This window comes from Orcinus orca, chromosome 5, assembly GCF_937001465.1.
Source record: "Orcinus orca chromosome 5, mOrcOrc1.1, whole genome shotgun sequence".
NCBI lineage: Eukaryota > Metazoa > Chordata > Mammalia > Artiodactyla > Delphinidae > Orcinus > Orcinus orca.
In genome coordinates, this window is record NC_064563.1 from 3,219,497 (window position 1) to 3,237,088 (window position 17,592).

General features: G+C 42.7%; 1 protein-coding gene across 3 annotated transcripts in view; it reads left to right on the forward strand.

Moving 5' to 3' along the window:
* The window catches only part of NGLY1 (N-glycanase 1), a 62,381-nt gene extending 50,860 nt beyond the window's left edge, over positions 1-11,521 (forward strand). For 2 of the 3 annotated variants that reach the window (XM_004271902.4, XM_049710118.1), the window contains exons 10-12: positions 2,924-3,109; positions 10,245-10,422; positions 10,810-11,521. In XM_004271902.4, the coding sequence (XP_004271950.1) occupies positions 2,924-3,109; positions 10,245-10,422; positions 10,810-10,985 (540 nt within the window). In that variant the 3' untranslated portion in view covers positions 10,986-11,521. The remainder of the gene's footprint in view (positions 1-2,923; positions 3,110-10,244; positions 10,423-10,809) is intronic. The other variant, XM_004271903.4, reaches the window with a different exon arrangement.
* Positions 11,522-17,592: the final 6,071 nt, after the last annotated feature.

Here is a 17,592-nt window from a genome sequence, read left to right on the forward strand (position 1 = left end):
TGCCCCGCGGCATGTGGGATCTTAGTTCCCCGACCAGGGACCAAATCCACGTCCCCTGCGTTGGAAGGTGGATTCTTAACCACTGGGCCACCAGGGAAGTCCCATTCTTTAAACTTTTGGATATCCTCTTTTGTGAAGTCCCGTTCAGTGCTAGGAAAACTTTATAAAGTGGGAAAAATAATAGAACCTGGGTAATTCAGCAGATGAAAGTGTGTATTTCTTATTACATACTTGCCTGCATCTGGTTTGGGCTAGAAAGTGTTGTTGCTCTGAGTACTATTATATAGTCAAACTTATTTGAAGATATTATCACTTGACTAGTCTCCCAAAATTAAATAATGAACAATGGAAATGTAATTTCTAGAGTTAGGGACTAGCATTAAAGCAGTGTGCTCTGTAATGGACATTAAGTACAATAGACTGTCCTTTGCTCTTAGGGAGCTTAAAGTTGACTCACTAGAAAGTATTTAATATAAACGTCTAAGAAGATAAGCAATGAAAAATGCTTGAAAGGAAAATAATCCATCACGGTAGAAGTATCAAACAGCTCCACACAAAATTTTATATCTACTTTTTCTAAATTTGCCAGTCACACCTCATTTCTCTAATAAAGGAATATGTCCCGAAGGGGAGAATTATCTCTAGTAAACTTTGTTTACTCTTAAATTTATCCCATCATCTTTAGCTGGCAGTTAGAAATGTTGGTTCAGCTATAGAATTACAAGATCTAATTTCAACAAATAATTCATATCACTGCTGATGCAGTGCAAGTTACAAGTCTAAATCTAAATGAAGCCAATTGAAAAGAGCTAATGTAATTCACAGCTGTGTTCAGTTTAAAATGGGGGTATTTAGGTCTTCGCTTCTTTTTCTTTTTGTGGATGAGTGCGCTTCCTCTTGCATGGCATATACATTGATTAAACTTTAAAAATATGAATTGGGTCCTATGCCCGGATTGTTTTCCCTGATGAACATTTTTTAAATTTCTCAATTATTGGAGACCATATTAGGGCCGTGGATTTAAAAAATCATTTTCCTCTTTACAAATAGATGTTTGTTTTAAAAGTCCTAAAAAATTAGGGAACTGTATCTTGAAATTGGTTGGAAAAAGAAGGAAACATTGGTGATATTTTCATAAAGAGAAGTTTTGTCTTAATCTTATATTTTAAAGAAATTATGAAATATGATATATTCAGTAACGTATATTTTTCTTTTCCCTTTGGTAATTAGTTATCCTTGGTAAAATGGTAGACAATGCTACTTTAATATTTTAATTCCACCTGGGTTATGTCAGCACTCTGAAATATCTTTGATAGAGAAGAGAAGAATTGAGAAGTATTGTTACGTGCTCGTTTTAAAGTGTAGTGTACTAATTCATAGTTAGAAAATCACCTCCTAAAAATAATAAACTGCCCTTTTTTTTTTTTAACCATATCCAGGTTCTGCTAGGGAATTATCTTGTTTATACATTTATAAATATTTTTCTCTTTCCATCTCTAAGATGTTTTATATTCTACTTATTGATCCTTGTACATTTGAAGTTTTTACATTGTGTACTACCTAGTTCCCAGTGTTTAACAGGAAAGCATCACCTACTATCTTGATTGATTAGTAAATTGATTAGTTAGAAGCAAGAGGTTGATACAGACTAGAGCAGTGGTTCTCAACAGTGGATGACTGCCTTCCAGGAGCCATCTGTAATGTCCAGGGACATTTTGGGGGTTCCAGCTGTGAGGGGCAGTACCACTGGCATCTGGTGGGTGAGGAGCCAGGGATGCTGCCGAGCAGCCTGCAGTGCACAGGGCAGCCCAGCCCCGCACACCACACGCTGCTATGCTCACATCTGAGCGGGAGGAGATGTTGTGTCGGTGCCACAGACAGGCGTGGGACAAATACATCCTCTTCCTCAAACCTGAGATTCAACCGGTGATTTCAGGCGCCTGTTTTACATTAAAATAAACATTTATTTTGTAATAGAATGCAAAATTTGCCTGGAATTTTAAGGTGAAACAGGAGTTTTTGTAGCAATTTCACATGTGCGGAAGATTGTTTCCAGCTATACCTCCCAGGCACTGTCCTCTCTTCGGGCATCAAGAAAGGACCCTGGTGAAACGGCTTTAGGCTGAGGCCTGAAGGGTGAGAAAGAATCACGTAGCTGGAGAGTAGAAGGAACAGCATTCCAGACGGAGGGAACAGCATGTGTCACGGCCCCATGGCAGGAAGCAGCTGGGCCTTTGTGAGGAACTAAAGAAGAAGTAACACGGTGCGGGTGAAGAGACCGCAGAGAAGGGTGCCGTGGGACCTGGTTGGAGAAGGAGCACAGGACAAGCCACGTGGGCCCTGGTAGCCCTGGTAGAGGTGTGGCGTTCCTGTGCAGTGAGAGGTCAGTGGAGCCAGTTAAGCAGGAAGGTGAGGGACTTCCCTGGGGGGTCCAGTGGTTGAGACTCCGCACTTCCACTGCAGGGGCCGTGGGTTCAATTCCTGGTTGGGGAACTAAGGTCCCCCATGCCACGTGGTGCAGCCAAAAAAAAAAAGAAAGTGATGTGTCCCAATTTACATTTTTAACAATCACGTTGATGACTGTGTGGAGAGGTGAAGAGTTGAAAGCTGGGAAATCAGCTGTAGGAGAGGATTGCAGCATCCAATTAAGACATGGTGGTGGAAATGAAGTCATGTTGACACAAAATCCGAAAAGTGTAAGTCAGCTACAGTTTATATTTCTTGTTTTCTGTCTAGTAATGTTTGGTGCTACGTCAGCATCATCCTGTTCATATTTAATCTGTAAAATATTTTCCAGATTTTCCAATGGCACCAGTTTTTCATTTTCAAGTTGAAGGAATCTCTTAACCACTATCCATAGCAGTACCTCTCTATGTATCTGTTTTCTATTATGTTGAAAAGCTAATTCTGCTTTCTTTTTAAGAGTAAAGAAACCCTGTTCATCCCCTCTGAAAACGAGAAGATTTCTAAACAGCTCCACCTTTGCTATAATATAGTAAAAAATCATTATGTCCGCATTTCAAGTAATAACCAAACCATTTCTGGATGGGAGAATGGTGTGTGGAGAATGGAATCCATATTCAGAAAAGTTGAAACAGACTGGAACATGGTAACGTAATGCATGAAGCTGTTTAAAACTTCAGTCGTTGTTTAAACAAATATAGATTGGCTTCATTTTTCAGCTGTGCATAATGTGAAACTGGATATCAAAATTACTTTTAGTAATGCTTAAAGTTGTAAAAGAAGATCCTGCTCTCTGTTTAATGAAATGTCCATTCGAAATCTCTGTGTTTATATCAAGAAAGTATCCATTTTCATCAAAGAGGCCGAATTTAATTCTTTCATGGGGAAAAATAATCAAGTGTATGACCAACTCATGTGACTAGTTTTTGCATGAATATGTAGAGTATACTGTTATCCACTTCCTTCATAGATGTGTACTGATTGCCTGCTACGGGCAGGCTCTTAGGGACTGTAACCCATTTAGTCCAAAGTCCCAAGAGCTAACCATCTAACACGCTTCTGTTTCATAAGAATGTCGATGATTGAGCGGTTATTTCTTCTCTGTTTCCTAAAGATAAAGGGAGAAATGGATGGTGTGACTGTAGTAGTTCATTATACCAACTTGTACATTGTTGTCACTTGTTGTCTGGATTAAGAGGCTTTGCTTTTAGACTGCCCTCCCCCTTAGGCACACACCAAAAACAAGCTCAGAGCAACTCACATGACCTCAGTAGGTCTGACCATATTATCGATGGGTTTCACTGGAGTGAATGAGCTTATAGGCAGCTTTAACTTGCCCCCTGAAGAGTGAGAAGCTGTTCACTTGTAAGACATAGTGAGTAGATTTAGCAGGTGAGTCACAGATGAACAGCTGCTGGTGTTCATGAGCATCTACTACATGCTTATCGCTGTACCAGCCATTAATCAGAGTACAGAGGACATCCAAAGATCAGGTCCCTGCTTTCTTCCACCACCACCACCACCCCCCCATAGGTTTTTGTTCTAAACTTACCTTGGTGCTTATTTTGACCATCTTTTTGTATTAAGCCAAGAATGATTTGTAGGCTCATTGAGATTGTAGATGGAGGAATTCTCTCCCTTAGTTAAGGAAGGGCATAAAATGTAATACAAGATAAAATTTAAAACTTCAAGATATGTGTATCTGTAATTGACTCTTCTCGCTGATGAGAGAGGATGAGCTTCTTCTGGAAAACCATCCTTACCTGAAGAATTGCTCTGAACAGAAAGCAGGAGAGGACAGACATGGCGTTTACCCAAGGACTAGCGTGTGCTGAACTGGAGACAAGGCATGCCTCGCGCCCTGACCACCGGCCTGGCGGAGAAGACAGCACTGTGCCGAGGAGCAGGGCTAGTGTGTGGCATGCTCGCATCCTGCTCCCGTTTGCTCATCGGCACACGCGCACCGAGCGCCTGCTGTAACCGGCACAGCTCTCACCGCGAGGACGCGCAGGTGAAGGTGCCACCGGTGTCGGCCCTCACAGTCCGGGAAGCGTGAGCAGCCACGACGCAGGGCGCTGTAACAAGGACGCCAGCGCGTTGCCATGGGGACTGCGGGAGGCTGGCAGAGCGCCACAGCGCGGGCGCCGCTGGGGCTGCGCGCGGAGAGCGGAGTAGGTGCTCGCGAGGCAGGGCTGGAGCGTGCAGGGCGGGGCTCGCTTCCAGACCTCTGAGTAGACGGTCGTGGCCGGAGACGGGGTGTTGCGTGAGAAGGCTTTACGTAAGGCAAGTGAGGTGTGAGGGCCATTAAGTATGAGACAAGAGCCTACTGAAGCAAAGTTTGTGCTTTCGTATGCTTTTACGAGGGGCGCCATTTTTCAAAAAGCTAAATGAATCCATTCCCGGTTAAAATACTTAATTAGTAAATTAAGAAGAATGCTGGAATTGTAACTGCGCTTGTAGAGACTAATCACTCCAAAGTCATATGTCGCCATTTAAAACATGAATTTTTCGCCTAAATCAATCTCTCGTCGTTCTGTTCGAGGGCGCCCCCTGCTAGGGATTCTCTAACTCGGCTAAAACTAGAGGCGCGTTCCACTCAGTAATCGCCACGCTGGAGTCACGGCAGGTCCCGTGCAGCCCGTCTGTGGGTGATTAGAACAGAACCTTACGCTCTCACAGTGGCAGCCTCCCGGGAGCACAGAGACTCTGAATTTTACTCCTTAGCAAAGACACTGTTCAGTGGTGTCTGGATTTGAAGGGAACATAAAAAGCTCAATCAAGAGTCTCCTTTTTAGGAGGCAAGTAGTAACACCCTGATAAAAGTGATGTTAGTGGCTTCCTGACTAGTCTCCCTGCATTGCCCTGGTCCCTTCAAAGATGTTTTTCTGGCTACAGCATGGAGAACATTGTCAGAACCCCGTTCGTTACTGAGTGCTCTCAGGGTGAGAAGCAGCTCCGGTCTCCTGAGTCTGGCTCTCGCCTTGCACCACCAGGCTGCCCCCTGGCTCTCTGCATGCGCTGCCCTGCCTTGCCCCCCTCCCCGCGGAACCTCGTTTCTTTCCTTTCTGTGAGACTAACTTATTCTTACCCCTAGGACCTGTGTAAGCCTCATTCCGTCCAGTCCTGGCCAGCTGGTTCCTTTTACCCTGTATTGACTCGTGGCATCGTGCCCCTCCCCTTCCTGAAGTTTATTCTACTCACGTGTGTGAGAACAGATTGTCTCTCTCTCCTACCGGACTGTAAACATTGCCCGGGCAGAGACCTTGTCTTTTCCTACTCACTTCTGTGCTCTCAGTATTCACATGTCTAGCATAGTGCCTGATACGTAGCAAATGTTTAATAATAAAGACGGGTGGATGTGAGAACGAGCGCTTGAGTGTGTACGGCATAAATTCTGCGGCACCCGAGGGCCACGTCGAGCACCGCAGGAGCTCTGTTCATTCAGACTGTGCCCCGTGGATGTTCCTCAGTACTTTGCAGTTTTGAGCAGTTTTGTCATTCTCGATGCCACTAGAGTCACGTTAGCCCTTTCGGGCGCACGGCGTGATGTCAGGAATTGACCCCCCTCAGCCATTCGGCAGCCGTGCACCCTGTCATACTTGTGCTCGGCACTTAGGGCCTAGTGGTGAGTTACGAGGCGCACCCAAGGTGAGCTAGGCCTTTGTAGGAGGAAGACACGTGGACCAGCTGTTTCGGTCAGCAAGGTGGGCGCTGGAAGGACATGGGCCCGTGTGTGACACACGAGGAAGAGCCGCTGCACCTCACGCCGGAGCCTTGCAGAAGAAATGATATCCGAGGGGGCGGCAGAGGGGAGTTTCTCAGAGAGGGGCATGAGAAACAGTGTGCACACGCACAGAAGCGGGAAACACCCGCACCTTCAGAGAAGAGGAAGCAGTCGGGAACGCGGGGAGAGCAGCGGGGAATAAGGCCGGAGGGGTGAACGGTTGTCAGGCCCCAGGGACTTTGATGACCTTGCACTTATGCAATAGGAAACCTTGCAGGAGTTCATGCAAAGGAGGGCCATCATCACACTGGCCATCCAGAGGCTACAGATGGAATAAGTAGGAAGCATAGTCTGGAAAGATGTAAATACAGTGGGAACTGACAGTGTTCACGTTGGACCTCAGTTGAAAAATTGGAATAACCAAAAATAAGATTCATGAGCCAGAGCAGCTTACTAGCATTCGATTAGGGTTTCTTGAAATACAGCTGCTCTGCTGGATATCTGTAGGAATGACTGACTGCACCGTGAACTCAGAGTTCATCTCAGCAGCCGCGGCAGAATGAGAATTCTAAGTGTGTACTGAAGAGCAGCTTCAAACAGTGCAGTGCAAACTGAACCTCCAGGAAACCATAACAGCCGGCTAACCAGCCTGGCATGTTTCTCATGTGATGAGAAAATCTTTAAGTGCAGATCTTCCCAAGAATGTGAAATACGGAAAGAAGCTGATGTGCAGATTGTTCACAGTCTTGAGAGTAGTGGTCGCAGCCACAACCCGCAGGACCCGTTTCAGCAGGGTGCATGGCAAGCAGTATAACTTAGATCTGAAGCCACAGATGCACTGGTCTCACTCCTCCCCACAGGTTGTGTGTGATGTGCTTTCATTGTCTACAGATGCCAGAGAGGGGCCAGGGTGGATCACGTACAAATTTAAAAAGCCAACAGGCAAAACGTTTGTTGAAGGTAAATCAAGAAGTTCGGAACGATCAACAGTTACAAAAATGCTTTTTTTCCCCTTTAGAGCAAACAGTTGCCTGTTGGAGAGGTTATAAAGTATTTTTTTCTCCTAAATAAATTATAATTACCGGTTCTGTTGGTTTCACACCTAGACAGGACCACAGTTGGAGGTTTATGTAAATCCTGATGTTTTGGTACATTTCAAAGTGCCAAACTGAGTATATACATAGTATACTATGGAACTGAGTATACATAGTGTACTCAGTTACCATAGTAACATCCTACAGTCTCTAAAAATGCTGAGTTAAATAAGTTGGTTAAAGTGCTACAGACAGAATATGTTGCGTCCAAAAGATGACATGAATTTTCAATATAAATAGGGTCTACTTTATCTCCATACGCTGTTTCTTTAGCCTAAGAGAACTTTTATTTTCTCACAGTATGCTTAAAGGTTTATTTAAGCATGTAAGAATTCAATGATGAATTTCACCCTATCCTTTAACGTTTTAGAGTTGTAAAAACTGATGCCTTCAGGACTGAAAAATGTAAGTCTTAGAAAAAGCAATTTTCAGACATGTTCAACAGCCATTATAAGCCTTCTGTGACAGTTAAAAACAATTCTAATTAGATTGTCTTCACTTTCTACTGTGATCAGGTATTGCTTTTCCATGTGTACCTGTAAGACTTTTTCTGTCATATCTCAAAATTAGAAGCTTTAAGAAAGAAGAAGAAAAAAAAAATTTTGGCCCAGACTCACGTGATATAATTAAGGCAGTTCTTGGGGGTAAACTAGAACTTTGAAGTTAGCTTGACTTCAGCCTATCGTATTTTATATGCCCACACTTTTAGGGGGGCATTTGAAGCCACTGAGCTCTGAAAAGACACAGAAGACAGGTTTTGAGACATAAATATATTTGCCCCCTGTCTTTCAGTTTCTTCCCACCACCTTTCTTCCAGTGACCCCTCTGTCTGGCTCTTCTTTCCCAGGTAGCCCCCTTTACCAGCCTCTCCTCTGGAGGAGTAATTACATTATGGATAATCCCTAGGTGCCCAGGAGTTTAGTGTTGGCGAGACTAACAGCTCCCTGGCAGCTTTGCTGCGGCCCTGAGCCCAGGCTCTCCATGCACACAGCTCTCGGGGGAGCGAGCAGGAGGCACGTACGCATCCGAGGTGCTAGAGTGAGGTACCCGGGACCCGAGTGGGGCAGGCGACCGTGCAGACAGCTGGGATGGTTGTGCAGGACAGCAGCAGGCGCTCTATGTGTTTCTGGTCTAAGGAGTTTTAAGTCATTTTCCCTGGAGAGTGATTGTGTAACGGTTTCATTGTCTCAGCTCACTGATTCTAAAAACTCAAATTAGCCAGCATATTTAACCTGGAGGAAAACTAGGTAGAGGTTGCCGAGCAGAATAGCGTATCAACGGCATGCTAGCAGCGACTGACGTTTTACTTGATGGCTGAGGGCTAGAATAGGAAGGAATTGGACATTTCCATGGCAGGTGTGTTTCATGCGGTACTGCCAGCTACTTGCCCCTGAGAAGTAGATTAGCTGTTTCTGAAAGAACGTATGTGTGTGCGCGCGCAAGTTTCTAGTACTTAAATACTGTTTATTAAACCCCATAAATCCAGAGCCTGTGCCCCCAGAGCATTTATGATTTGGTTAAGTTAGATAATACAAGCACACCTGAAATAAAACAGTTATATTTGGGTCACGGAGTATTGGCAGTTCAAGGCGGGATGCACTTGTGGAGGACCATGAAAACTGCGAGTTTGGATGTCATGCAAGAGGCAGGTACTTGCTGTACGTTCTAGACCAGCAAACCATAGGAGGCAGTGGGATATTAAAAACATTAATTAGGCAGTTGCAGAAAGATGAGTGTAACGTCATGACCGAAGTGTTAAGTGCAGTAAGACCAAAGGAAAGGGTTTTTCGTTTTTTTTTTTTTAAGACTTATTTCAAAGAAATGCATGGATTATTGTGGGAGTTTGGACATTAGGGATAAATGACTAAAGAGTCAGGTTCTCAGGGGTTCAAGCCTGGGTGAGTGGTCCAGGGCTGTGGACGTTCAGTTTTCACGTCAGCACATTTGAAGAGTGTGGATGAAACTGTGAAGGGAGCTGGACTGGAGGCAGCGGTCGGTCTGGACGTCTTAGGGAGGACATTGACGGTGGTCACAGCACTGACGGTGAAGGCCTGGGCAGCATCCTGTTTAGAGAGGCTTGCGGGGAGCATGGACTTTTAGCCTTGTAAACCTTTCCCGTTGCTTAGCACTGACTGAGGTATTTGCTTGATTTAGAGGATATGGCCCATCTCATTCTAGGAAAGCTTATCTGAAAACCCAGGCTTAGAAAAGAAGATACATTAAGGAATAATTGCATTTAAAAAGACTCTTCATTTTCAGCAGGATTCATCATAAAGTTCATTTTAAATAGCTGGACTGGGGACTTCCCTGGTGGTGAAGTAGTTAAGAATCCGCCTGCCAATGCAGGGGACACGGGTTCGAGCCCTGGTCCAGGAAGATCCCACATGCCGCGGAGCAACTAGGCCCGTGAGCCACAACTACTGAGCCTGTGCTTTAGAGCCTGCGAGCCACAGCTACTGAGCCCACGTGCTGCAACTACTGAAGCCCGTTTTCCGCAACGAGAAGCCACCACAATGAGAAGCCTGCACACCGCAACAGAGTAGCCCCCACTGGACGCAGCCACAGAAAACCCACGTGCAGCAACAAAGACCCAACGCAGCCAAAAATAAACAAATAACTAAATGTAAAAAATTAATAAATAAAAAATAAATAAATAGCTGGAGTTGGTAATTTAAAAGAGAATATGATTTACCAAAATTTTGGTTAGCATGCAGCCTTAGGGCTCTACTTATTGAGGCACCTGTATTCAAATAATACCTTACATCCATAGCAAAAGACGCTATCGCAAAGATTGCTAATAAAATGAAAAATTGTTAGCAGTAAAAATCTTTTCAGTGGGGAAAAGTTATGTTTTAAATAACCATTTGTGCATAGTTCCTGTGGCAATAAGACTTTGACTATATGTGTTTTTCTACACTGTTTGATTATCTCTGACAGTTCCTTTTCTCCCACCTACTTTATAGGTGTATTTAACCCGAAAGGAAGGATCGTCTTATGCTTACATTTCCTGGAAGTTTGAATGTGGGTCAGTTGGCCTCAACGTAGATAACATTTCCATTAGGACAAGTAGCCAGACCTTTGAGACAGGAACAGTACAGTGGAAATTGAGATCTGATGCAGCACAAGTAGAGCTGGCGGGCGGTAAGCATTTGACGGGAGAAGTAATCGTGAAGTGTGTGTTCAGCACTCTGAAGGGTGATTGTGCTTATCTGAGCTGTAGTTGAGTTTTCCTTAGCCTAGACTTACTCATACTGTTGCAGTAAAAAAAAAAAAAAAAATTTAAGTTAAAACCTGTAGTTTAACCTCATTATTAATAGTAGGGCTGATGTTTTTCATTGTGAAACACAGATGGAAGGAGAAAACATCATTTCTTTTTTCAGAGGACACATTTCCTCCATAAAGAATAATTTGTATTTATTTTTTAAGGGTTGATTTTTACCTGTAAGGCAGGTATGTCAAATGCATTCCGAAACTACCTCTTTATGTTCTTACCAAAAGCAAAGTGTTAATTTTTTTTTTCTCCAACAGATAAAATTCTTCGCTCCTATCATGATTTTTCTGGTGCCACTGAAGTTATTTTGGAAGCAGAATTAAGCAGAGGAGATGGTGTTGTTGCTTGGCAACACACCCAGCTGTTTAGACAAAGCTTAAATGACCCTGAAGAAAATTGTTTGGAGATAATTATAAAATTCAGTGACCTTTGAGAACCTGAACATTATAGAAAAGCTGGCAATAATCAAGGACATAGCATGTTCTAAAGTAGTCTGTGGGTTCTGTGCATGCTTAGATGGCAGTGTTCTACCCCCTGCTAGCATATTTCCTTGTTGGCTATCCATCGTGTTAACCCTCATGAAAATGTATCTTTTTACTGTGGACCCTAATGAAACCTTGAATTAAAAGCTTCCTTCCATATGTGACTCTGATTTGGAGTGAAGTCTTACTGCCCCACTATGAGATTTTAACCTAAAAGTCGTAAGTATGATTTTAAAAGTAAAATGAAGGTATTCGTGATTAAATGCTATTCGTGATTATGATGACATCTTAAGCTAATAATAGTAACTTGACAGTTTCTGATCATTCTGGCATTAATTTCTCCGTAAGTAATTGAAATAGATTTCCTAAGATTTTTTAATTTTTAATAAACGTGAAAGTGTAGTATTTCATAAGTTACAGAGCATGAAAATTTTTATGACTGTAAATACGTATGCATTTAAGAAATAAAATGAATTATTTTGCGTTATATCTTTTTAGTGATTACTTTGGCTAAATAAAAATCATAAGTATGCTAAACATTGAAAACCACTTGAATAGACAAGAATTATGAAAACAGTTAACACTGCATAAGTTCAAAGATACATTATAGATCCATAATATGTGGACACTTCTGAAAATGCTTTACTTTTGAGTTTACTTTTGAGTATTTTTATCTACCTCATTGAATAAAATGTTTATTCTTGACTTTGAAACTATGTAACTGGGATTATTCAGTGTGTATACACTGTATCAAGAGTGTGTGTGTGTGTGTGTGTGTGTGTGTGTGTGTTCCATGTAACCTCTCCAGTTACACTTAGTGAACATTTATGAAGTGTTTGTGTGCACCGCAAGGGATGCGGTGACGAAGACAACCACGGCCCCACTCCCTAAATGCTTTTTGTCACGTTCTGCAGAGTGAGTTCTCAGCTCTCCCGGCCAGAAAAGTACGTTCTCAGACATTCTCACCCTGTGCAACTCACTAGCATGTTTACATGCGTTGTGAAATATGTACTGGAATTCTGAAACAAAGGTCTTATGTTTTCTTTTTAATTGTAGTCCAACTCTGCTGAGGATCACCTTCTTGCTAAAAAGTTACACTTAAAGGTAGCTTGTGCGTCTAAATTTATTAATACGTCTCGAATATTAGAAAATTTTCTGGAATTCTGAAACTGTTAAGTTAATCATAGCATCGTAGAGTGGCCAAATACGTGAAATTGGACAGCCTTGTCTCCTACCTGTCTCGAAGTGTCTGGTTTTATCACGGTAAGTATTTGGATGATAAGTGGAACAGTACTCTTCATGAGAAAAACTGGAGCTTGACAAGCAGTCTTGTTAAAGATGGCAATAGAGATAAACTGAATGTACTTTATCTATGAAAAGGAAACATTCTAATTTTTACTGTGGCTTTAAGCAGAAAGTTCAAATGTCCTGTATTTTTACAGAGTTGAACTACTGAAGAGAAAAGCAGTTGCACACTTTTCTTAAGTGTGTTCCTTGAGAGTTTCAACCTCAGGGTACTTGACACACGTTAATAGATATTTTATGATACAGACAAGTTTGGCAATAGTACAGAAGGTATGAGACAAAGCAATTCTCAGTAATGTGTACGGCATAGTGAGTAAACCAGTAAGGCAAAAGTAACTGAGGCAGAGACGGGCTGTGGCAGTACAAACCCCGTGAATAAACTGGCAGTCACATTAGCTGCCCTTTATAAAGCAGTCATCGGAGATCTTTTTTTATTTTCTTTCCAACTGAAAAATTGTAATTAATTTGCAGGGTTTTTCATTTATCTCGATCAAAACAAATTTCAGAATCCAAATATATGATACCAAAACTAGACCATTTATATTTTGTAAAAATTAATAATAAGCCTCTCTTAAAACCTTTACAAGATACAAATCTAAAATACAAATGCTTAGGGCAGTGGTTTCAAAAGTGTTCTTTATCTGTGAACCAGTGGCATCAGTATCACCTAGAGACTGCTAGAAATTTAAATTCTCAGTCCCCACCTCAGACTTACTGGATCAGAAACAACCCTCCAAGTGACCCTTGGATCTTATTGTAAGAGCCCTCAGTCTGTGGTGACCCCGGGGTGAGCGCACAGCGCTCAGGGGACACCTGCACCAGGCTGCAGAACCACCGGCTGGTCGGTGAGCCCCTGCTGTCATTGCTCACCATCTAACAGGCTTTATACCTCGGCGTCCTGAGCAGCTTTACAGACCGTCTGCTTTCTGTTGCAGTGTTGTTTTTTTAAAGTAGGTCCTTTGCTGGAAATCACATTCTCAAGATGAACAAGAAGTTACATCTGATGTTTTGATCACTTTAGAAGGAAAAGAAGTGCCTCGGATTAAGGGAGGGCTAGAGAACACGGTGTCATGAATTTGGGGGTGGGGGGGTTGTTAGAGATCATTTAATCCAGACTCCTCGCTTTTCCCTGAGGAAGCTCAAGCCTGGAGAAGGGCCTGTCTAAACAATGCAGTGGATTAGTAACACAGGCAAGATTGACTTGTACACTCAGTGTTCCCTTCTACCGAGTTGCAGGGTTGTAACACAGGGTTGTAATCCTATAGAATTCTAGTCCTGTGTGTGGGCTGCTGTTGTATTACATGTTTCATGAATACAGATACTTTGGTAGGAATGTTCAAGTTGAGGAGATACTAAAACTGATGTTAGAGCCAGTTATTTTTCTAACTATAGTTAAGCTTTCCTGGAGAGTAAGTGTATTATAATTTGATAATAGATAACTATAGATATATATGCTTTGGTATTTTTTTCTCTACAACTCAATAAATTGTGTTTTGATTTTATAGTTCAAGCAAATACACTTTTTAAAATTTATTGAAGTATAGTTGAGTTGCGATGTTGTGTTAGTTACTGCTGTACAACAGTGACTCAGTTTTATATATTTATATATATGTGTGTGTGTGTGCACACACACACACCTTCTTTTTCATATTCTTTTCCATTATGGTTTGTCACAGGTTGTTGAATATAGTTCCCTGTGCTGTACAGTACGACCTTGTTGTTTATCCATACTATATAGAACAGTTTGCATCTGCTAAACCCAAACTCCCAATCCATCCCTCTCCCACCCCTCCTCCCCCTTGGCAAACACCAGTCTGTTCTCTATGTCTGTGAGTCTGTATTTGTTTCATAGATAGGTTCATTTGTGTCATATTTTAGATTCCACATATAAGTGGTATCATATGGTAAAGCAAATACCCTTTTTTTTTAACATCTTTATTGGAGTATAATTGCATTACAATGGTGTTTTAGTTTCTGCTGTATAACAAAGTGAATCAGTTTACATATACATATATCCCCATATCTCTTCCCTCTTGCGTCTCCCTCCCTCCCACCCTCCCCGTCCCACCCCTCTAGGTGGTCACAAAGCACCGAGCTGATCTCCCTGTGCTATGCGGCTGCTTCCCGCTAGCTATCTATTTTACATTTGGGAGTGTATATATGGTCTGTCATACAGAGTGAAGTAAGCAAATACACTCTTATAAGCTGCGATCAAGGTGGTACTCCTTCCTAAAGTACTCATGGGAAGAATAAGGGTAAACCACACATGACTGTGGTTTTATTGGTTTTATTACCCTTAGGATGTATTCAGGTACATCCTTTATATTGACCAAACCAGTGCTTTATTTCTGATCAGAGATTTAGAATGGACGTACACTGATAGTGGCCACCGTTCGAGTGTCTACTAGGTACCAGTGGCTTTGGTGTCTCATTGGATCGTAGTGGCACTGTACAGTAGGTAGTATATCTTGTCCCCATTTTATAGCTGATGAAACTAAGAGGCTGAGAGTCAGATACTTTAATACCAGACTGTCTAACAGCCGTTTCCCATTCATTACACCCCGACAAGTGAAAGCAGACTCAGAAGTTGAGACCTTGCTCTATTTCCTTAATTTTCTAAAGACTTGATCTGAGATCAACAAAATTGTAGCAGCAGCTAGAAATCCATAAGTGAGCCATAAAGGGTCTCCGAAGAGCTCAAATAAAGTCTAGCCACAAAAGCCCAAATTCTTTACTGTAAGAGGACACTTTGGGTTGTCACTCAAAGTCCGTTATTTTCCAGTTTTAAATGTTTAGATTATTTATTTTTGTTAAAAATTCAAACAAGACAGTATTATGAATTAAAAGTGCTGCCTTCACGCCCCACTCCTCTGGTACCATTTTCAGAAGTAACCACCAAAATTTTTACATGTGTCTTTCCAGAGCTTTTCTGTAGATTTTGACAGAGATATCTGTGCACACACACAAAATCAGTATTCATGTATTGACATTTGGTTTTCTTTTTACGTAAATGGAAGAGTATTTTCTTCTTGTATCCTTAACAATGTGCCTTAGAAATCTTTCCATGGTCAATCATAGATCTGCCACATTCTTTTTAACTGCTCTATAGTATTCCTTAATTTATGCATTCCCTAATTTACAGATATGTAGGTTTTCCCCCTTTTTCTTTCTTTTTTTTTTTTTTTTTTGCGGTACGGGGGCCTCTCACTGTTGTGGCCTCTGCCGTTGCAGAGCACAGGCTCCGGACGCGCAGGCTCAGCGGCCATGGCTCATGGGCCCAGCCGATCCGCGGCACGTGGGATCTTCCCGGACCGGGGCACGAACCCTTGTCCCCTGCATCGGCAGGCAGACTCTCAACTACTGCGCCACCAGGGAAGCCCCTCCCCCTTTTTCTTGTTATTGCAAATACTGCACTGAACTTCCTTGCACATATGTCCTTCACATAGAATACCTGCAAAGATATGTTGCATTTTAAATCTTACCACCCACCCACTGTCAAACTGCCCTCTGAATGAGGTACACCAGTTACACACCCCGCAGTGGTCTGTCAGGGCACCCGTTCCCTCCCATTCTCCCCCATACTGAATATGGCAGTTGTGGTAGCCAGCTTCCAATGATCCTCACCTCCTGACTTCCACGTCTTCGTGTTGTCCCTTCCACGCTAAATTAGAGCTGGTCTGTGCCCAGTAGAATGTAAGTGACCGTGTGTGTGGTATGTCATGAGAAGCCTTGCTTTCCTGGACCGCTTGTTCCGGAGGAGGCCCGTGGCCGCGCCAGGAGGCCTCGAGCAGGTCTGGAGAGGAACCGACGGCAATAGAAGCGTCTCCTCCCTCCAGCCCGAGCAAGCCTTCGATGACTGCAGCCTCGTGAGGAGTCACGCCAGTGGAACCTGCCCAGCCAAACCACTACTGAATTCCTAGTGCACAGAAACCAGGAGAGCTAGTGAGTGGCTTGTGGATTCAGCATGAGATTACTGACTGCGACTGAATGTTGGTGTACCCTCCTCCCACTCCAATTCATATGCTGAAATCCTAACCCTCTCCCCACCCCCTACCCCCACCCCCACCCCCCGCCGTGTGATCTGGGTGAGGGTGTTAGGAGGTGGGGCCTTTGGGAGATAATTAGGTCATGAGGGTGGAGCCTTCGTGAATGGGATTTGTGCCTTTGGGAGGAGAGCAGAGAGCTTGCTTCCTCTCTGCTCTCCAGCTGTGAGAACCCAGGAAGAGGCCATCCTTAAGCCAGGAAGAGGGGAGGGCCTTCGCGGGGAGCCCAGCCTGATCGCGGGCTTAGAGCTTCCACAGCTGTGAGAAATAAATGTTTGTGGTTTAAGCCCCCTAGTCTATGTAATTTGTTACTGCAGCCCAAACTAGTACAGTTAATTAAAACAGCGTTGCTCTTTTTGCCGATCCGATGGATGAAAAATACCAAGTTTTAACTTCCATTTCCTTGATTACTGGGAGATTAAAATTTATCATGTTCATTAGCCAGTTTTGTTTCTTATCTAAATGTTCTATATATACAGTCATCCCTCGGTATCCACAGGGGTTTGGTTCCAGGACCCTCCACAGGTACCAAAATCCAAGGATGCTCAAGTCCCTTTTATAAAATGCCATGGTATTTGTACATAACCTGTGCATATCCTGTGTACTTTAAATCATCTCTAGACTGTTTATAATGCCTAATACAATGTAAAAATGCTATGTAAACAGTTGCCAGTGTGAGGCAAATTCCAGCTTTGTTTTTTGGGACTTCCTGGAATTTTTTTTTTTCTGAATATTTGTTTTCAAAGAAATGATTTTTATTTTTTTAATTTACTGCTTTTATTGAATGAAGGAGTCTTTAAATTCTATAGTACTTTACAGTTCTCAAAAGTCTCACATATGATTTCATATAATCCCATAATAACCCTTTTTTACCCCCTACCCCTTTATTGCCCCTCCCCCCTTCCCTCTCCCCACTGGTAACCAGTAGTTTGTTCTCTGTATCTCTGTGAGCCTGCTTCTTTGTTTTATACACTAGTTTGCTGTATTTTTTAGTTTCCACATATAAGTGATATCACACAGTATTTGTCTTTGTCTGTCTATTTCACTTAACATAATACACTCCAAGTCCATCCATGATACTGCAAATGGCATTATTTCACTCCTTTTTATGGCTGAGTAATATTCCATTGTATATATGTGCCACGTCTTCTTTATCCATTCATCTGTCAATGGACACTTAGGTTGCTTCCATGTCTTGGCTATTGTAAAT